The following is a 22,728-nucleotide window of genomic DNA, read 5'->3' as shown; positions in this document are numbered from 1 at the left end:
CTTTCTTCTTTCTCCCCTCAGACCCTCTTTCTCAGCTTTTCTTTTTCCTGTTTTTCTTCCATTGCAACCTTGTTGCATATGGTTGTCCTATTTTGTCCTATTTCGTCAGTGTTCTAGTGGCTACAGGCAAGATGAATGGATTCCTTCTCTGGCTTTGCTGTCATGCCCATTCCACCATCTGTAGCCAGCAGGGAAACATCCAGTAATTAGGGCACTGTACCAGGAAACAATGGGCCTCACTTTAAGACTTTAGGCTGGTCAATCTACCAACCTGCACCCCATTTGAAGAGTTGCTAAGTTAAAATAATATGAAATAAGTGAAAGAGAAAACCTCAACATGGAAATCATGCCAAACCAATCTTACTCCATTCTTTGACAAAGTGACTAAATTAGAAGACCAGCAAAATGCCATGGGCATTGTATACTTAGACTTCAGCAAGGCATTCGACAAAGTAGACCCAAAAAAGTGGGATAGATAGCATCCCCATCAGATGTATTTGTAACTGGCTGACAAATCATACTCTACGAGTAGTCCTTAATGGTACTACATCTACATGGAGGGAAGTAAGCAATGGGGTACCACAAAGTTCTTAGCACCAGTACTCTTTAATATTTTCATAAATGACTTAGATGAAGGAATAGAAGGGGAACTCATCAAATTTGCAGATGATACTAAGCTGGCAGGAATAGTCAACACCGTAGATCAGTGGTCCCCAACCTTTTTATCGCCGCGGACCAATCAGCCTTTGATAATTTTACCGTGGCCCGCTGAGCGCGCGCAGGGGAGGGCTTTGGGCCACACGTGCGTACCTGCGCGGGGCTCTCTTCCCTGGAGCCTTTGCGCACGGCCCAGGAGCTTTTGCGCACGGCCCAGGAGCTTTTGCGCACGGCCCAGGAGCCTTTGCGCTGCAGTGTTCATGTCCCCCGGCCGCTGCGCGGCCCGGTGCCAGGTACTCCACGGCCCGGCACTGGTCCGCGGACCGGGGGTTGGGGACCACTGCCCTAGATGATAGGCTCAAGATTCAAATGAATCTCAACAGACTTGAACACTGAACCCTATCTAACAAAATGAAATTCAATGTAGAGAAAAGTAAAATCTTACACAGGCAAGAAAAACTAAAGTACGCATACAGATTAGGCAAACCCTGCCTTAATAGCAGTAACTGTGAGGGGGACTTGGAGTCCTAGTGAACAATCAATTAAATATCAGCCAGCAGTATGTGATGGCAGCCAGAAAAGCCAATGCAATCCTAAATTGCATTAACAGAGGGATTGAATCAAGATCATGTGAGGTACTAATACCACTCTATAAAGCCTTAGTAAGATGACATCTAGAATACTGCATCCAGTTTTGGTCACCACACCATAAAAAAGATGTTGAGACTCTAGAAAGAATGCAAAGAAGAGCAACAAAGATGATTAGGGGGCTGGAGGCTAAAACATATGAAAAATGGTTGCAAGAATGGGCATGGCTAGTCTACTGAAGAGAATGACCAAGGGTGACATGATAACAGTGTTCCCATATTTGAGGAGCCTTCACAGAGAGGAGGGAGTCAACCTATTTTTTCCAAAGCACCCAAAGGCCAAACAAGGAACAATAGATGGAAACTAATCCAGGAGAGTTTAAACCTAGAAATAAGGAGAAATTTTCTAATAGTGAGAACAATTAACCAATGGAACAGCTTGCCTTCAGAAGTTGTGGGTGCTTCATCACTGGAAGCTTTCAAGAAGAGACTGGATAGCAACTTGTCAGAAATGGTATAGGGTCTCCTGCTTGAGCAAGGGGATGGGCTAGATGATCCACAACAGGGGTGTCAAACTCATGTCATCATGGCATCAACAAGTGATGTATCGGGACTTTTTTCCCCTTCACTAAACTAGCCGTGGGCGTGGTCAGCATGTAACACATCCAGCTCATGGGCCGGGAGTTTGACAGCCCTGACCTACAACGTCCCTTCCAACTTTGTTATTCTGTAAATAACCCCACAGAGAAGGAGGTTACAGATGCCAATGACTGTAGTCTGAATAGGTTCTGTATAGTTGGATAACAGAAACTGACCAAGTGCCAGGGAACTTAGTGGATTGGGAAATGCTGGCAAATAAGCAGGAAAAGCCCATTTCCTCCTTATGGTACACTTTTAAACAAGGCATAGAACAAACAACCAATTTACAATAAGCAAAACATCAAAATATTGGAGGCAGCCCATAATTCAAATGGTCATACAATGAAATTCTAAAAACAAACATTGCCAGCTAATTAAACTAACCATTTTACAATAATTGAATCAGTGAAGCCAATTAAACATGTAACCCCATCCCCTACTAAAATACCAATAAAAGGATTCAATTAAATAAAGAATCCATAAACAACCAAAGATGGAGGCATTATTTTCCAGGCACTGCAATGAATTAAAGCAAGACACATTTTGGACTCATATTAAAGCTGTTTAGGAAGAAGATATGAGGATAATGTTCTATGGGCCAAGGACAAAAATAGGTATTGTAGGACAAAAGCCTGCCATAGTAAATAGAACTGGAGACATAGTCTTAATCTTCCCTGGAAGAATTCTGTTCTGTTCAGATGGCAGAAGACTAACGAATTGTTTCTTGCAGAAATATTATATTATATTATATTATGCAATTTATGCAGCCCAAAATCTAGAATGGTCAAAAGATCTTTGACTTACTTTGCTTCTCTTCTCTTTAATCTGAGTAATGAAATTAAATAAAATAGCTGTGTTGGGGTGCATGCCCCAGCATACGTGTATGTTATCATCTATTACCGAAATGAAAATTTAACCAAGAGAATGGCATTTCCTTTCCCAATAAAGAGATAACCAGAAAACATATTATGCCTTTTTGCTGAAACCCCATTTTCATCACTTCATTGGGTGATGAATGTTTTCATTTCTTAGTTTACAAGGCACTGCACAATATGGGCTTTTTCACAACTCAGTACATTTTTCCCCCATGAAGAGGAAACAGGATAGATATTTGAGAAATATGGTCCAATTTGATTGGTGCTGGTAGCATTCTTTTTATAACATAATTTCCCAGGCAGGCTGGCTTACTTCATTTATTTATGATTACTGATTTGCAGATCATGGTATGTTGGTAATCATGTTGCATATATAATTTTTCCTTCTGTTAATTTGCTTGATATAATAAAAATTAAAAAAAAGGAAAAGGAAAAGGAAGAGAGAATAGAATGAATATAAAAGTTGGGTGTTAATCACGTGAACAAAGAAGAATAGTGTATAAAGATATTTGGGTTTTTATTTTTTGCTGATTAAGAGGTATTTCCTGTAGTTCTAGTTTAAACACTTTCATCTAAACTAAATGGTTCAAAATAAATCTCTTTGTCTGGACATTATAAGAGCATAAACCGTTTTTTTTCTAGATGAAACTATTCATTTCTCAAGTTCAAGTTAGGATACTGGACTCTCCTTCGTTGGAGTTGTTTAAATTAAAGTTCATATGATTAATAGTCAGAGATGCTATATTAACAGACTCTTACAGTGGGTATAGAGGTGATTAAATTGATTGGATTTTTATGACTGCCCAACTCTGCAGAGGCTGTGGGTGCTTTACAATGTATGAAATACATAATTAAAAACCCTGTTAAAAACATACCCCATGGACAAAACAACAATGACATTCAAAAAGACTCCATAAACACCCCTACACAAGGCTGGGCCAAGTCCAGGTCCTAAGAGCATTCTGGAGAGTAGATTATATACTGTACATGATGTATTAAGAGGTTGGGATTTCCTTATCATTAAGAGACATTTCTACTGCATTGTCGATAGAAATGTTTTGTGTGTACTGTACATTGGATTATTTCAGATCAGAAGTGAACAAAAGTAAATTCATGCATCTTCTGAATTGGTCTAATGCAGAAATTGCCCAAATGTTTAGTTATGGTAAATAATACATAACAATTTATTTATTTATTTTTATTTTTAAATATTTTCAACTTCAGATTTTATAAACACTTAATCACTACTTGAGGATAAATGAAAGAAAATGGGTGTGTAATTCTCTCTCTCCTTCCCCCAAAGTTCAGTGGTGAATGTTGGTAGATGGAGTGTGGAGTCTCATTCTTCAAATGAAAATGTCAGATAATCAGATAACAATAATCAGATCATTAGATAAACAAAACAAAACCATTGTATCCATTGGCCTCTGCTATTTATGTATGCATATTTAAGAGCAGTACAACAAATGTTAGGCGAGATGATGAGTTGATTCCCTGGAATATTTTCCCCCTGCTGGCTCAGGGAAAACTTTTGTTGACCTTGTGATTTGAAGCTGAAGCGGAATAAGGTTCTTTTGGCTTAACGAAGTTTTTGGACTCAGTTCGTTCTTTTTCTACAATCGTTAAACTGTTTCCTGGAAGGAAAGCCTCGTTTTCACGGGACCTGCTTGTCTGGGGGAGAAAAGCCTGGATAGAATTGAGCATTTCAATCGTAAAGGTCCCCGTAATTTGCGTGCGAGGATTGCTTTGCTGAGACACCTCAGCGCTAAAAAAGAGCAACGGTTCCAGCCCGTAACAATACTTACCTAAGCTGATTGACGGCACCGGCCTGCATGAGCATGACGTCATGGTGCAAGGCCATGATGTCATGGTGCAGAGTGCGGGCTACTTACTCACTCGCATCCTACGCGCCGTTTGCTGACCCGCCTGTTCTTGCGAGGGACTGCCGAGAGCAGAGACTGGTCCTCTGCCCGAACTCCGTTCTCCTCCCACTTCCCTTGGCTGTCAGGGCAGAGACCCCTCGGCTTTATTGAGGGGACTGCTGGTGCCAGAGGGCGCTGAGATCGCAGTAGCAGCAGCAGCAGCAGCAGCAGCGAGCAAGCAGCGCTGTGGGAGGAGTTTGTGGTTCAGGGCGGATCCCGCAGAGCGGCTCCTGGTTGCTGGCCGGCTTAGGAGAAAGAGAAAGAAAGAGGCTGGCCGAGCAGCTGGGCGTCCTTGGTGCTGGCAGCGCCGCCCGAGCATGAGGATGGCTGTCGGCGCAGCAGCGGCTCCAGGAGACGGGGGCTCGCCGAATCCCGGTCCCGCTGCGGTCTCTCTGGGCTTGAGCGTGGCTGTGGTGTCCAGCCTGGTCAATGGCTCCACGTTCGTGCTGCAGAAAAAAGGAATCGTGCGGGCGAGAGGACGAGGTAGGGCCCCCCTGGTCCCCGTCCCTTCCTATGTTTCGGGTTGCAGCAGAAACGCTCTGGTGTCTTTTGCAACAGCTAGCATCCTCTGCGTGATCTCCTCCCACTTGGCCGAGCCCACCCCGGCTTTCGTACGCCGCCTTTCCCGGAACTCCTGCTTCCCTGGCACGGAGGTCACCCACCGGGAGCGATTAATCGAAAATATTTTGCAAACCCAGGCCTCGCGACTGCCTTCCCTTGATCAACACAGTGCCTCCAGAGGTGTCGGACTACAACCCCCAGAATTCCCAGTCCTGGCGCTAAATTGGGGAAGCCTGCTTGAAAAGAAGATTGCTTCGTTCCAAGGCATTAGCTTTGGCTTCAGGCAGTATCAGAGCTAAGTATTTAGCCTGTTCACTGCGAATACACCTTGCATTCCTTCTCCGGGTTGGGTCAGGGGCACAATCACCATGAAGGCTAACCCTTCTCAGCTCTCCAATCCAGCCACTCCCCCTCCTGTATTATTTTCTTCTTCAAGTTTGTAATGATACCTGTACTTTTTCAAAAGTCGGTGCTTTTATACCTGCATGATGAGTCGTAGGCATTTGATTTGCAAAAGGATTATAAGTGAGCCATGAACGGCTAAATAAAATCTCCCATGTCAGGGACCAGGGGTTCAGACAGCCTTTCCAAGATTTCAAATGTGATTGGTCCCTTATTCCAGCAGATGCTTTAGCATATTATCGATTCAGTTTAAGTTTGTACTTTACATTTATAATCTGAATTTATGTTTTTTTAAAAAAAGAAATTAACACCGAAGGGATTCTTATAGAATCACTGAGTTTGGACAAGACCACCAATGTTTCTCAAACTAGGCAACTTTTAAGACTGACTTCAACTCCCAGAATTCCCCAATAGCAACAGCTCTCAACCATGCTGGCTGGGGAATTCTGGCAGTTGAAATCCACATATTTTTAAATTGCCAAGTTTGAAAAACATTGATTTAGAATGTCAGATCTAATCCATTCAGGAATCCCAAAGAAAACAGGCTAGGCAGAAGAAGCTGGGTAGCTTCTGTGTGAATACATCCAATGGAGACCTACCACCTCTCTAGAATAATTGATTCCACTTTCACATTGCACATGCTGTGAAGACATTTGCCTGGATTCTGTCTTCCTGTAATTTAAACTATGTTTATAATCTGGATTCTTATAAAGCAATAGACAACAAGGATGATATATCATATCATAATGCATTATGTAGATCTGATCATAGTTTCAGAAATGGTTTGCTAAGTGGCACATAGAGGACTTTGTATTAGCAAAATACACATCATCCATTACTTCCAAAGGGCTATAGCCGTTCGCACTGTTCTTTGATCTTTGGTAATGATCATTATGTATCCTCAATATAGCAAACATGCAGGCTCCCAAATTCACATTTAACTGTATTTCTGTTAATGGGCCGTTTTTTACAGGAAGCACATTCACTGAGAAAGGACTATATATTCTTGCAGGAATGCCTAAAATTAAGAGCAGCTATATTCTGAAAAATGATACAGGCAGAAAGGTGATACTGACATTTCTAATAATCTCTTGCATACCAAACTGGTCTTTGGGGGAATACTTGTATTTTAGTCTGTTCCCAATTCTGTTACAAGGCCATTAAGCTCTGCATTCCAGAGCAGTCTTATTCTATAGTAAACTCTACCGTATTGAGTATTTCTGTGATCCCCCTATTGGCTCTACCTAGATAGGCACAGTACCAAAATATTAATCTCTAAAATCCAGCTATTTGATTGTTTGAATTCAATAAATAAAATATTCAAACATCAAAGTAAATATTAATTTATTTTGACAGGTTTCTTTTCAAATTAGAGAGTAACTTGTACGGGTAGTCCTCAATTTACAACAGTTCATTTAGTGACCGTTCAAAGTTACAACGACACTGAAAAAAGGGAATTATGACCATTTTTCACACTTAAGACCCCATGGGCACATGAGCATCCCCATGGGCACATAATTCACATTCGGATGCTTGACAACTGAATCCTATTTATGACCGTTGCAGTGTCACAAGGTCTTGTGACCTTCTGACAAACAAAGTCAATGGGAAACCAGATTCACTTAACAACCATGTTACTAATTCAACAACTGCAGTGATTCACTTAACAAATGTGGCAAAAGAAGTTGTAAAATGGGGCAAAACTCACTTAACAAATTCCTCACTTAATAATTTTGGGCCCCTTTGTGGTTGTAAATTGAGGACTACCTGTATTCAAGGTAACTTAAGTATCTTAATAATTTTTGTCAATCATTAATTCATATAATTAATTCAACTGCATTACCAGTTTTATTTACTGGTAGACTTAGCGGATAATCAATATGCAATGTACTTGTTCCATTCTGGAGAAAGTGAGAACTAGTATAGAACTATTCCCATGCTTGCAGAAGAAACTGCAAATATAAATTAATTTGCTTGTGAATACAGACTTTTTTGCATTGCATTACTTGAGAAATGTAGTTGGAAACCCACTGAAATGATGATTCATGATCCAATGTAGCAAGAATATATATTAAGGTATTTATTGTATTAGGAACTGGAAAATCCAAGTACAAATCTACAGTAGATTTATTCTACTTTATAGTAGATTTATGCTCCTGGGAAGAATAATGAAATTAAAGAGTAATTAAACTGAGAAATATTATCCACTTTGTTTGGACAAGAATATGGTGTAATATACTCTACTTAATCTATGCCTACCACATGGACTACATCGTGGCTTGTGTACTCTTGATATCCCACATATACAGGACCTTGATTATGTATTGGCAGGGGAAGCTATAACATTTTACATACTCAGTAATTTTTAAGTTCTCAAAAATAAACCTTATATACTGACTTGATTGACATAATATTTGAAGCCATGGTTTGGTTTAATTACTGACTTCTCATAAACTATAGATTAAATTGTGGTCAACGAAGAGTCTTAGCTACTAGTTATGTGATCTAAACAACTTTTAACCACATCCAGCATTCAATCTAAACCCATTTTAGCTTATCTTGCAGTTAAGCAATTATATGACTCTTCCAGGAAAATGAGATGGGATAGAAGAGCAATGTCAAATTATAACCATATATGTAACAGCATTTCTGTTGTCAGTGCTTTGTTAACTCTTGCTGACGTATGTGTTCTTTCCACAAAATTAATTAATGGCATTATATACAGATAGAATATCAAACACACTGGGCAATATAAAGTTGTAATTGATTTGTTTTCAAATTTTATCCTTGAAAATCTTCCCCTTTCATAATTGAGATATAGGAATAACTCAATTAGCATAGAAATATCACATAGCAATTTAAAAATAGAAAACTATGTATTGTTTGTAAAAGAAAAGATCTCTTTGTTTATTTGCTTCAGGAATTCATTTTACTTGATTTGTACAAGCAGCTAATTATTTGGAGCTCATCCTGACCAGCTGACAGTATTTTGTACTTGTCTAGCATGTCTAGTTTGCATTTTCCACAGTCACTTGTCATAAATTCATGTTCCACTTTTGCTCTGTGTAAACAATTTGAAACAAAAAAGTAAAACTGGGTTTTTAAAGAGCCTATTTGGTTCACTTGTCATTGTTTTTGTTTTCTTTTAAAGATTATGAAAGTAATAAATGATATCAGTTTTTGTCAGGCTTTTTAACAAAAAGAAATATAATTTGGGGATTAGGAAGAACATAAGAACCTACTGGATTGAAATTTAACCCAGCATTTTGTTTATCATAATGGCCAATCAAGTTCCTCTGGACTTTGTAAGCAGAACATGGAAACACCCATTCTCTCACTGTTATTACCTTGCATTTGGAATGCAGAGAGGCAGGGTCCCTCAAACTCATAATAAACATTGAGTCTTCAAGACTTAATAGATACAATGTCTTTAGTCCATACATGTCTTTAGTTTTCTTTTAAACCCAGTCAAGTCAATGGAAATCTATGTAATACATTATTCAGGTTAATCATCCAATAAGTGAACAAATATATTCTACTGTATGTTTTAACTCCATTGATTGGATGATTTCTTGTCCTATTGTCTTGATAGAGGGGGAAAAACAGATTAGACCAACATTAACAATGTCAATTTTACAAAGAAAGGTTAACCATTCACATTCATGCAGTCAGAACTGATGAAGCTTCTTGGATGAGAAGCAAAACATCATCATCATCTTCAAGGGGCAAAAAAACATAATCCAATTGCTTTTAGTTCACATTGTGCTTCATGTTTTTCCTTACTGAATACTTACAATTTGCTATTTTTACTGCTAAAATACTGAAACCCTAAACAGTGCAAATTTTGGATAAAAGATGGAAGTTGGGTTCTGATTAGGTAGTACTGAATTGGCAATAATTGTTTGTGCTTTCCAAAATACCTTCCAGTGTTTTCTGTACTATAGTAGATTGAGGCACAAAATGGCAGTTAGGCAGGTGTGCACTGTGCTTGTAGAAGCTTTATCTCCATTATCGGTTTTATTAATTTCCTGTAGAAGATGAGAACAGATTACCTCTTGAAAAGGCCTACAAGATTACAAAAAATATTTCAAATCTTAGAAACAAGTGTAATGGTTATGTTACATTCTACAAGAAATAGAATATCTATGCATTTTTAAACAGTTCAAATTCAGCTTTTGCATAAACATTGAAGGTATGGGTAAATATATGTCTCATTTGATGAGCCTCAATAGTGATGCTCAATTTCAAAAACTATTTTGTGGTTTTGAAAATATTTTAATCCCAATAATTTGATTTAGGGCAAGGATGAACCATGTGCATATCTATTTTCTTAAGAGTTGGATTATTAATAACCACACCAGGGACATGATTGATTATCTTCACTGGAAGCAAACTATAAAAAGTAATACTGATTACGGTTACACTCATGGTTATACAAGATTTGGATTGGTTCATGCACCCTAGTTAAATAATTCTGTATGGCGGTGTAGTGGTAAAGTTAACATGTTGTTGAAGTTATAGAAAATTGTACCTATAAAATACATATTATTTAATCTGATGATCCAATTTTTGATTTTTCACCTATCCAGGGACTTCGTATTTAACTGATATAGTGTGGTGGTCAGGTACTATTGCAAGTAAGTATATCTTCTATATTTGAACAATTTTACATCTTAAAACCACACTGAAGGATTGTACTGGTCTATCCAGATGTGTTAGATAACAATTCTTATACATATGATCAGCAGTGATGATCATAACTCTGACCTAATATGTCTATCTAAAGGAAAGCTGCTGACATGCTCAGTCTAGCATATTTTGATATAAGGATACTGTTTCATTGGTATTTTTCATATTTTTATTGTTGGCAGCATATTCATTCATTTCACAAACAGGATATGGTAGCTTTGGCTAAACTGTATATCCCTCTCAGGCAACATAATTTAAATATAAAATTGTTTTTATCCAGGGGAACATCTACGGGGAGAGTCAAAATCTATATGATTTGCCATCCAGCTATATTGGGTGATAATTGCGGGAAATAATTCATATCAAAATCACATCTGGAGGAACCAGACTAGAGAAAGTTGAATCAGAATGTATCTAAAACCATCTTGTTAGACACAAAAATGTATGGGCAATGCATAGATTATTTTTCTTAACAGTTACAGTTTTGCAGTCACATTTTCTGAATAAAAAAGTTGTTTCACTGAAGTTAAACTCAAATTCTTTTATGAATTTGTCCATGTAGTTTATTAAGCAGCAAGATCAGAACTGATTTTCCAGTGCTTTTTTTCTAAAATACCATTTTGACTTCTGGTCTAATTAACAGCCTTGAGATTTTGTGGTTTCTCCCATGGAAGTACTAATCAAGACTATTTCTGCTATCTTTTTAAAAATTAGCCAAGTTTATTTAAATGCTGTCATCTGGAAATAAACTGGTGAAAACAACAACAGCAACAAAAAACCTAAACATGACGGGGGGAACAATTTAGATTGCTATAATTCTTTTGTTTGGATGATGATAATATAATCCTATGTAAACATAGATCAATTTGTTGACCTACAGATATACTGTAATTTCAAATTTTCCAATCAGGGTTGCCTTGCAGGCTTGGAGTGCCCAAAAAGTGTAATTCACACACTCCTGGAAAGCACCAACTTGGAAAAGGCTGACATAAGGTGCTAGAAAATGGAACCTTCAGCTAGCATAAAACGTATTGAGAATATATCAAAATACTTTATACCAATGCAGAGTAGGACTCATCTTACTTCAATATCATCTACACTGCTAGTGTTCAGGATTATTTACCAGGAGAAGGCATCATATTTGCATCCATAACCATAAAATATAAAATCAAAATATATATCCAAAGTAAACAAGTTAGTGAAGTCTAAGACTAGTCAATGTGATTTTGTGGAAAGATGAAACTAGTAACCATTGGCATCTGCGGAATGGCACATGATGTCAATACATTATGACATCATTGCACAAATGGCAGGAATAAAATGCTGTATGTCATGTGCATCATGATGAGACTGGTGCAAAATACCTAAATCCATGCTTTTTGCATGCCTGAACTCATAGCCCAGAAAGTGTTCCATCTTGTTCTACTGATATCAAACTTGATGTTGCTCATATGTAAAGTGCAGTGTCCTAACATTTTCATTTCCCCATTGTCGCTCTGGTTTATCAAGGTTTCAAAATAAGCTGCCAGAAGCAAAATCAGAGTGCTCTAGACACAGCACTGTTGCTTCTGAGTTATAGAGCTGTGGATGCTCAACTTTTCCCTTCTCAAGATCCAAATTTAATGGATCATTAGCCAGCTATACTCAGCAATTGTCAAGGTTTTTTTGGGGGGTGGGGGAGTTAATATAGTGTTGTGGTTTAGATATAGAAATATGATTATGGCTTTAATGACAGTGCCATCATTCTTGTTACTTCTTTAAGGGTAAAAGAAAAAATACCTCCTTACTATTTACTAGCTTGTTCCTGCCCATGAATATAAAGGACAATCATACTAATTAATTAAAATGCAGCCAGAGAAACACACAGCAGGTGAAAGTAGGAAGGAAATCATAAAAAATAAAGCTGCCAAGCAGTGAGGTAATAAAGCAATAAAACACCGAAACCCTGCAGTCTAAATCAGTTGTTCCAAAAATAATAAAATGTTTTGTTTTGTTTTCTGTTCACATATTTGGGTTTTTTTCCCCCTCAGTGGCGCTTGGCCAGATTGGGAATTTCTTAGCTTATACTGCAGTTCCTACTGTTCTGGTGACTCCACTTGGAGCTCTTGGAGTCCCATTCGGGTAAGGATTTTTTCTATTCTGCCTTTTTTCCCCCCTTCTTCAAATCAGACTATCCATCTGACTACCTATCTTCTACACAACTATGTTAATTTTTTTGCAATTTTTTTTTTTTACTAGTAGTGCCAAAAGTATTAATTTTTTTTCATTGTCCTAGTAATTTGCATTAAAAAATAACCTAGGTTTTTTCTCTTACCTTCCCTTTTGATTCTTATTTTAAGGAAAAATAGTTTTTTTAGATTTCTTTCTGTCCTCTGAAATGTACAGATGCTTTTATTTATTTTTCAAAGAAAGCCATTTTCAAAGGTTTAGTGTGAACATAGACTTATGTTTAATGCCCAAGTACTGAAATGTAAAATGTGTAAACCTCTCAACTACTCAAATATAATGTCCTTGGATTCTCAGAGATCCTGGCTAAATGAGGTGCATCCTTTAAATTTTTCAGTTAGTTAACTGGCTGTCTTGATGTTATTTCATGCTGTGGAATTGTATCCAGGACTAAAATCTGATTCAATCTCCAGCAAGTTACAGAAAGAAGACAGAGTGATACTTCTAGGACTTTGCCTCAGATAGCTATTCTTTCTCAAATAAATATTTAAGTTAACGTCCAGATATTATATTCCTTTTTGGACATTTTTGCTACAAATGGCATTGTCTTCTCTCTATCCAGAGAATCATGAAGTGAACCTCAAGGGCAGATGGTGTCTTTAAAAAAGGTTTTACATCTCTGATGCTGCATAAACATGTTGGATCTGTTAAGAAAACATATCCTGTATCAGCAGCTGCAAGAAATGTTCTGATACTTTAAAAAAAATGCCACATGTAATTTGCAGGAGAGATCCGGTCAGAATATTTTTCATTGATACAAATTGCATCAGGGAAGCACTCCTTTCCTATCTTGCATTCCTACTTGCCAGACCAAACTCAAGTGTTGAAATATATCCCACATTGCTAGCTGGGGAAATCTGGGAGTTGAAGGCCACATATCTTAAAATTGCTAAAGCTGAGAAACACTAGTTTAAACCAACAAAGAAAAGTAACAAAGACTGTTGAATAATTTCTTAACCTTCAGCAGGGACATCCACAAGTGTAATCAAACTGTGAAGAAACTGACCATAATTAAATGATCTATCTTTATGTGCATCATGAAAAAAAGGTTAGGATTTCCATCACATAGTTGACACTTTGATTTTTGGAAGTCTCCTTTGTGGAGACAGCACAGACCACCTGATTCAATTTTTCTCTCTGACCCTCTCTTTCTCAGGTCCATTTTAGCTTCCTATCTACTGAAAGAAAAACTGAACATTTTGGGCAAATTGGGCTGCCTCCTGAGTTGCGCAGGTTCTGTTGTTCTCATCATTCATTCTCCAAAGTCTGAAAGTGTCACCACTCAGGCTGAGCTTGAAGAAAAGCTTACAAATCCAGGTATTTAATTCTTTGGGTTAACCATGTAGATAAGTAAATCTGAGTCACAAGACAAAAATGTAAGCCGCCCTGAGTCTCCGGAGAAGGGCGGCATATAAATCAGATTAAAAAAAAAAAAAAAGAAGAAGCGTAAATTGCTCCAACATATAATGTTGGCTTACTTTGTATTTCCTGCCAAAGAACTTTTTGTTGCCAAAGGAATGCATCAGTTTTTTCCTCCTCTTTGATTTTTAATTATGAACCTCATTTGCTCCAGTCCAAAGCATAACTACCTTTTTTTTTTTTTTACTACTGTTGGGAAATAAATTAGACTTACAAGTTTTCCAATAGCTACAGTATAAGGCAAGAATAACATAAAAATAAAAAATAAAATTTAAAGAAAAAATTACTTAAGCTTAAAATAAGCTTATTTTCCTATCTGGTAAAGATTTTTATATAATTCATTAAATAATAAAGATTGAAATTAATTGTACTTCTGTATAATTTCAGTCAATGGAATTTAAGCAGTTTTATTACTTGGGGTTACAAATAAGTACTATAAATTTATAAATTCAACCGAGGAAGGCTGGGAATTAAAATAATAATGATTTTGGATGTAAAATTATTGTTAGAATTCATAAAATAAAGGAGAATGTATTTTCTTGTAATTATTTCAGTGTACTTTATACAGAAAAGGAAACAATCCACTGGCCTCTTCCAATTGTGTTTGGGATTACAGCTCCCCAGATTCTTAGCCAAAGACCATGATAGCTGGAAATTCTGGAAATTGTACCTCCAAATTGGGAAAGATCTAAGTACAACATAGTTGATTCAGTGGTGAGCAAACCACTGACTGCTTCCAAGAATAATTAATTCCATGATTAATAAGCTGTTTGTGATTATCAAAGAACGATAATGCAATTCATAATAATGGACTATAGTTTTGTCTCCCTGAAGAAATTAAAAAATAAAATGATGATCTTATGTTTTCAAACAATTTCTAGATGAAGGAGGAGATAAAGATCACAAAATTACATTGCTTAAATATGCCTGAAGACTGATTGGCCAATGATAAATAACATGGAAGATAATTTAAATATGCTCTGCAGTATTCAAGTTACATATAAACAGAAATACGCATTTCAAAAAAACATTTTTCTGAATCAAAAACATAATTTGCCATGATAAATTAAATAACAGACTATCAAAAGCAGGAGCACAATTTAGGATTACATACTATGGTTTGATTCAGATGGAAAACAAGAACTTAAGAAAAGGAATGAGTATTCGCAGAAAACCTCACAGTACTTCCAAATGTAGTCTTTCCAAACATGTTAGCGTATATTGATATGTTAGCTAAAAGATAAAGGGCATTGCAATCTAAAAACCATTAAGATAGATAGAATTCTTGATTGGACACACAAGGAATTTGTCTCTAGTGCATAAGCTCTCAGTGTACATACAAGCAACAAGTGATAAAACATGATCATAATCATAAAATACAATAATCATAAATCATACAACACTCAGTGATAGTTATAGGATACTAAATAATCAACATAAATCATAATAGGATACTAAATAAAAGCAGTCAACAATAAATCATGAGATACAAACAAGGTTATGGCTATAAGAAGCTAAGGAAATAGGTGATAGGAAAGATGAGAAGGATAATAGTAATAGTAATACAGCCCTACTAGGTGGTTGATGATGAAGTTTATTGCAAAATATAATTTGGAAAATTATCTAGCTAAAGCCAGTGTGAGTTAATGTCAGTGTATAAATGATGTGCAGTATGGAGTGTGATTTCTAGCATTTTGGGTATATATCATATATTATAGAATTGTTTTCAAGAAATATCATTTGGTTGAGCTTAATTATGCTATTATATTCTCTTTGTTTTTCAGTATTCGTGGGTTACCTCTGTATTGTGCTTCTCATGCTGCTTCTACTTATCTTTTGGATTGCACCAGCCCATGGACCAACTAACATTATGGTTTACATCAGTATTTGTTCATTGTTAGGAAGTTTCACTGTGCCTAGTACAAAAGGAATTGGACTGGCTGCTCAAGATATCTTTCACAATAATCCATCAAGTCAAAGAGCATTGTATCTCTGTTTGGTTCTGTTAGCAGTACTGGGGTGTAGTATAATAATTCAGTTTAGGTACATCAATAAGGCACTAGAATGTTTTGATTCCTCAGTGTTTGGTGCCATCTATTATGTAGTATTCACCACTCTTGTCTTGCTGGCCTCAGCCATTTTGTTCAGAGAATGGAGTAATGTTGGTGTTGTTGACTTCTTGGGAATGGCTTGTGGGTTCACCACTGTATCTATTGGAATTGTTCTTATACAAGTCTTCAAAGAATTCAATTTCAATATTGGTGATTTGAATAAGCCTAATATGAAGACCGATTAAATTCTTAATGTTCAAGGGAATTGGGTAATCCAGAGAATGATGATGTCTTCAATTTTTAGGCCACAGAAATGATAGCCTTTAATTTCTAAACTTTAAATAACACCGCCTTTCATTCCTTGCTGGAATATGTGAAATGAATTAGTGTTCTTAAATCAATTTCTTAGGACTATTGTCATGCTTTGTATCTTATGGTATCAAATGATTTTATAAACCTCATAGCAAGTAGGACAAGAATTGCATCACCACAGAAGCTGATGTATTTCTTTATCCTTAAAGATTATCTATGTAGTGTAGGATTGAATTATTTTGGTCTATGAAGAACCAGGAATCTTTTCAAATGATTACCCAAAATCTTCTGGTTGTGTGAATCAACTGTCAACATTTGTGTTTACAACTGAGCAGGTGCCATGAGTGATCAATAGCCCTTTTTAAAAATGTAGATACACTTCAAATACTAGATTGGGTTTTCTTTCTATTTCCCTTCACAGTTATGATTCAGATTTCAGTATTTTTCCAGGTGTATTTGAAGATTCCACAACGGTTGCTACAGACTGTGTGTTGATATGGTTTGTTCTTTCTCTACCTTTGTAATTTGGACCGATGACATAATTATGTCCAAAACTGGGGCAGTGTGTTTATATCTTAACATATATTCTCTCATACCAGCTCACAAAGTTGCTCACAAATCTAAGTAAATACAGCACTTAGTTGACAGTTACGCCTCTTGTTCACATGAATCACTTAATGTATGTCAATATATTACATTAATTCAGGAGCTTTTACTTAATATAAAACAATGTGAGGAATGTGTTAGATCATAACCACTTTCTACCTTTTTTGGTAGATCATTTGTAAACAGCTGGAAACTACTTCAGTGCCTTTTCTATTATAATAAGATCACTTTCATGGGGTGGTTCATGTTCTCTAATATTTGGTGTCCTCATGCTTATCAATCTAACAAAGCAAAGAGACACTAATACGATATTTGAATTATTATGGGGTAACTTCTATGCACTTCCAACTGGTGTTTGTTTAGAACAAAAGTATTCTATTATAGTAGTATTCAATTATGTTCCCTAGAAAGTTTTCCCTAACAAATTCCAGTAAACTATTGTGTAGCATCCTTTTGTCAGCTTTTGAACTGGCAATTTTAGAGGCATTATAAAGGAATTTGTAAGAGGAAAGAAAAATGTTGTTCGGTTAAGGGAAAAATAGCTAAGTGATTATTCAGCAGGGCCTGGAAATTGTTGTCACTCACTTAAAAGAACAGAGAAAAACAATGGGGTTTCCACAATACCAGTGTTTCTCAACCTTGGCAACCTTAAAAAGTGTGAACTTCAACTCCCAGAATTCTGGAAGTTGAAGTCCACACGTTTTAAAGTTGTACTAAGTATAAAAACCTCAGTATAAAAAACTGCTAAGTTAAAAGAACATTTTCGGATTCAGAAACTAAGCGTTGTCTTTTTCCTAGGTAATTTGTTAGATTTGATTCAATTGTGTTTACAGGTTCTCAGTATGACTTGAATTAACAATAGTGAAGTCTGTCATAGAAATAGCAGTTTTGTGTCAGTGTCAAAGAAATACTATATAAATAGGTACATGAATACTTTGCCAGATTAGGTTTTATTTATTATTCTGTATGCCATTTTGTTGAACTTGTAAGCAATGCATTACTTTTTAAAATCACTGCATTTGAAACTTCTGAACTCAGGAGGCATGTGACCCAGAAATATTTGTGAAGGAATGAGAAATCATGTGCCCAGTACAAACTCTGCCCTTATATACTTTGGGATGTCATGATGCAAGCACAAAATATTGACACTTGTGTCATTATGTCGTGAAACACGTTATTGTTTTGGCATCATCAAAGTTAGGAACAGATTCCAACTAATAATGTCATAGGTATCAATTTGCACCTTCAACCATTTTTAAACATACTTTATCCATTGTACAGAATGGCTGTTTTTCTCAATCAATATAAGCAATCAGATTTCTTTTAAATTCTGAAAATTGCAAATTGGAGATGACTTTCCAAAATAAAACAGCTTAATAGACATGCCTTTTGCATGTTAGGGATAAAGACTGTTTGACTGTATATATGTATAGTATAATATGGATAGTATGTATTTTAAAAAGATTAAAACTAATAGCTAGTTGAACACTTGGAACATTAAATATCTGAGAATGCATTATAGGTGCAGCCTGAATGGGACTTCTCATTTTCTATAATGGACACCATGGGAAGGAAAATGTGCATCCGAATGCAGCTATTCATAAAACATCAATTTAACAAAGAGCAACAGGGACTAATTCCTTTTACCACACTGTGTTGTTCCTACTATTCAAGTTGACTTTTACGGTTTTTATGGATGGATAGACATGCTTCAGAACAAAGCATTGGCCTATAGTCACACACCCATTTTTATTTTCTGAGAATACCTGTAAGACTACCTATTGGACTCGGAGAAATTTCTTTGGAAATAAATCATGCTTTCTTTTAAAACAAAACACACACATATAGTCAGATGGGGCAAAGAATCTACTAAATACCAAGATAGGAATCCATAGACAGATTGACTTCTTCCCTCCATTGGAATGATTTAAACATTGTCAAGTTTGAACTGGACAGATCCCTTTCACCCTGTACATATATGGGGTAGAGGAAATGCATGCTATAACTTCAACATAATGGCAGTCAAAAAATAACTTCTGAAGTAATCTTTAATCAACTTTTAATGTCCAAACACTGGTTTGGCTTGCTTATTTATTTATTCATTTAAGAAATATCCATTTTATCTTCTCCCAAATGGTTTTAGATAGCTTACAAGGCAGTCATTATTTCTAAATGTCATGAAAATCTTCCTGCAATGTGTGGCATGTACAGAGAGGTTAGAAGAAACATGTTAATATGGAAGAGATAAAAATGTTTGAGTCTCTCCGATTACTTGAAGAGAGTTTTGCTTGAGTTGCAATCCATTCACTAGGTATCATGCATATCAAAGAAAATTCTAAATGCTTATAGCATTTTGCTCTAACAATTTGGTATGGGCTTTTAGCTCCTGCCCTTAATCAGTATTCATAATCAGTATTATTACTTGTTACTTTTTAAACAAAGTATAGCTTGACAGTCACATTCTAGCTTTTCAATTTGGGTGATTTCAGTTTTGTTTTCTTTGACATATTTAGGTACATGGTTTGACTTTTCTAGAAATTATCACAAATTATACCTTATTATTTATGCCACTTTTCCCTCTGTGAAGAAATACCTAGCCTAGCACACTGTATTAATGCACATTTAAAATTGTATACACATTTAAAATCTTTCAGCTGTTCTTTATTGATTGAGGCACTTACTAGGACATCTTGGCTGGGATAACTAACATTTGTTTAGAATGTTAAGAAGGATGTTACTATCCTCCAAATAAAAGCTTCAGGGCAAACATGTATTTGTAAGCAGTGTTACAATTTAGAAGTAGTTTTGGTTTATATGTATATAACATTAAAGAATAGAATCTTGTTCTGACAAGTTAAAATGTTTTAGAAAAACCAAGCTATTGCTATTACAAAAACTTGATCTAAAACCATGAAACTACTAGATGACACCTACCAGCTGCCAGCCCTAGCTATGGCAGCAATTAATTGAGAATCAATTGACACCTTAACACATTGCACTAAACCACATATAGTTAGTTTGGCTTTGGCTTCATTTGCATGAACTAGTTATCATAGCTTATACAATAAACTATGGTGAAGCAATATGTGCCCTTGCCATCCAAATTTCTTTGTGCTGCTATTACTCTTCACTAAGGCATTACTGATAGAGAAAACTTTTTGATAAGGATGACATACATATTATTTTGTGGTTTAGAATCTTGGTTTTGACTTTGATGCCTTTTAAGTTGAGACAGCCTTATAGCTAAATTCCAGAAAGTTGTAATGTATATATTAGCATTCCATGTAACTTGTATCTGTAGCTTCTAACTTTTTAGATGATACATATAGAAATACTTATTTTTGCTACTTATTTTAACAAATAGTATTCTTTTTTCCCTTTTAATTCTCTCTAGAATAGTCATCAATAATGATGATGTTAGCACTGGACCTTACTTCCATTTCCTGATTTTTTTAATGTATCTTTTTTTGTTAATATTTTGCTATGTTTTTTTTAAGATGCAGTGATTAAATTATTATAATTTTAGGTATGGTATGCCATACTGGGCAATAAATGTGCTGGTATCTCTTGAACTTTGGTCTTCCTTAAATCTCGAAATACCCTTGCTATGATATTACCTGATTCATATACACTGGCTACATTCATCACATTCATCAGGAGCAAACCATGCTTGCCTTGTTATGGGAAATGTGAGTCTGGCTTATACATAATAGTACAGAAATTCGATTGTTAAGGTAGAAAGAACAAAAGGACTAAAAAGGAACATTCCCTGCAGTCAAAAAATTTCTGCATTATCATAATTTGTAGGTGGGCTGATGATAGAATTAAAACTTAAATTCTAATTCATGTTTATTAACATGTTTTAAATGATCTGTGTGGAAAGCATTATACTACAATCAAGTACAATCTTAAAGCATTTCATTATAAAGTATAATGATTTACCAAAGACGCTTTAATTCTCTTGAGTAGTATGTTCCATAATTTATGTATGTAACACCTGATACAGTTCTATACAAACACTTAGGCTCTCATAGTCAAATTGTATATTTCATTGAATTCTGAAGTGACCAGAAACTAGCATAACCTGTACATGATATAAACATTTTTTCTGCCAATTTGAATATATTGATTATTCAAATCAATGTTTACTCTTCTATTAAAATATGCATAAAAGTGCCATGTTTAACTGTTACTATAAGAACCTATGTTCACTTGTAAACAATTTTATAAGGTTAAATTTGTTTACTTAGGAATTCATTGAAACATAATTTACTGGGTGGGGGGAAGCGCTAAATTTTTGCAGAATTCATAAGAAGCTTTATAAAGACTAGAAATTCATGCTAATTCCCTTGCAGGATAAGATTCAGAATGGTGAACCAAAGAAATTTAAAAGAATGAGAAAAAAAAACCAGAACTATATGAACTTTATACCAGCACCATCCATTATATTTGTCTGTACCTTTCAACCCTTACAGAAAATGCTGTGTTTATCATGTTCACGCATTGTTCTACCAGCATTTGCAGTGTAAGAATGTTTCCATTTCTCACATTTTCTACCAATGTATCTAAATTCATAACTCAGTTTTTCACCATTTATATATAAATATTCACCTCCTTTTTGTTGTCAAACTACTTTGAATACTATTTGATATACCCATGTTTTCCTGAAGATAAGACTGGGTCGTATTTTCTTTTGGGCCCCAAAATAAGCACTAGGGCTTATTTTCAGGGGGGGTCTTATTTCTTTCCATGTACGGGAGGCCCACTTCTATTTGTTTGTGGTGAGGCAGGAGGCCACACACTGCGCCAATGCCACCACTGTGAGGCAGGGGGGTGGGGCTGCTCCAGGTGCCCCACACCGGCTTATCTCAAGGCCCCCACAGCCAGGTCTCATATGCCCTGATACTTGTCTCACCTCGCGGCTGTGACATGAGCATACCACTCCTGCTTTGTTGCGGCTGCAAGTGGGATCCTGCTGCACATAGTTTCTGCTGCTGTTGCCATGAGGCAGTTGTCAGGGTGTGGATGGCCTGGCTGCTGGTGCCCTGAGGTAAGCCAGTGTGAGGCACATGGGGCATTCCCCCGCCTCGTGGCCGTGGCACCGTGAGCAACTAGACAGAATGGGCGGCTGGGCAGCTGCGCAAGCTCTTAATTAGAGCTTATTTGGGGGGGGGGTAGAGCTTATATTAGGTGTACATGCATAAAAACATGCAAGGTCTTATTTTTGGGATAGGTCTTATTTATATATTTGTCATTGTTTCACACAATCTAAAATTCACTGCAAATCTTTCAAGTTCTCAGCCAACAGCATTGGACTACTTCCATACAAAAGTACATTTATATTGATTCCCATTGATGTACTCTAGCTTCACTACAAACCATTCTTCCACAAAAATATTAAACAATCAGTTAATGTAGTTTCTGTTTCATTCCTTAGTCAGTAATTAAACACTTGGTAAACGTTAGAGTTATTCTTATACATGGTTGACTTTTATCATCTACAGTATTCTGTCACATTCAACAATTAACTTTCAAATACAAACTAAGGGATTCATATTTGCATTAACATCCATAAAAACATTTGTGAGACAAATTCATACTTTCTGATATATAGTTTGATTTACACCTTCACCTCTCTGTATGCATTGTTTAAGAGTTACCATGGATGAGGCAGGAACCTGCATTACTCCAACTAAATAAAACAGTATATAAACCCAGAGCAGGTATATTCCAGGCTCAAGGTAGAGCAGAAAAAGGCCATTAATCTGAAAGGACAGGGTGA

At 36.2% G+C, this 22,728-nt stretch overlaps 1 protein-coding gene and 1 long non-coding RNA gene across 2 annotated transcripts; one reads left to right on the top strand and one right to left on the bottom strand.

Annotated features, from left to right (window-relative positions):
• Positions 1 to 3,278: 3,278 nt before the first annotated feature.
• Positions 3,279 to 20,515, top strand: NIPA1 (NIPA magnesium transporter 1). Its single transcript, XM_034431384.3, has 5 exons — positions 3,279 to 5,163; positions 10,233 to 10,280; positions 12,363 to 12,453; positions 13,715 to 13,875; positions 15,762 to 20,515. Exons 1-5 carry the CDS (start codon positions 4,998 to 5,000, stop codon positions 16,271 to 16,273), a joined length of 978 nt encoding a protein of 325 aa, XP_034287275.1. The 5' UTR covers positions 3,279 to 4,997; the 3' UTR covers positions 16,274 to 20,515.
• LOC117673769 (uncharacterized) lies at positions 8,535 to 11,501 on the bottom strand. The gene is made up of 3 exons (XR_004593565.2): positions 11,416 to 11,501; positions 9,564 to 9,671; positions 8,535 to 8,704 (listed from the first exon to the last, which is right to left on the bottom strand). It is a non-coding gene; the product is annotated as an uncharacterized LOC117673769 (long non-coding RNA).
• Positions 20,516 to 22,728: the final 2,213 nt, after the last annotated feature.

This window comes from Pantherophis guttatus, chromosome 5, assembly GCF_059756535.1.
Source record: "Pantherophis guttatus breed Tessera chromosome 5, ASM5975653v1, whole genome shotgun sequence".
Lineage (NCBI taxonomy): Eukaryota > Metazoa > Chordata > Lepidosauria > Squamata > Colubridae > Pantherophis > Pantherophis guttatus.
Note: the sequence above shows the minus strand (reverse complement) of the source record. Positions and strands in the feature narration are given on the sequence as shown.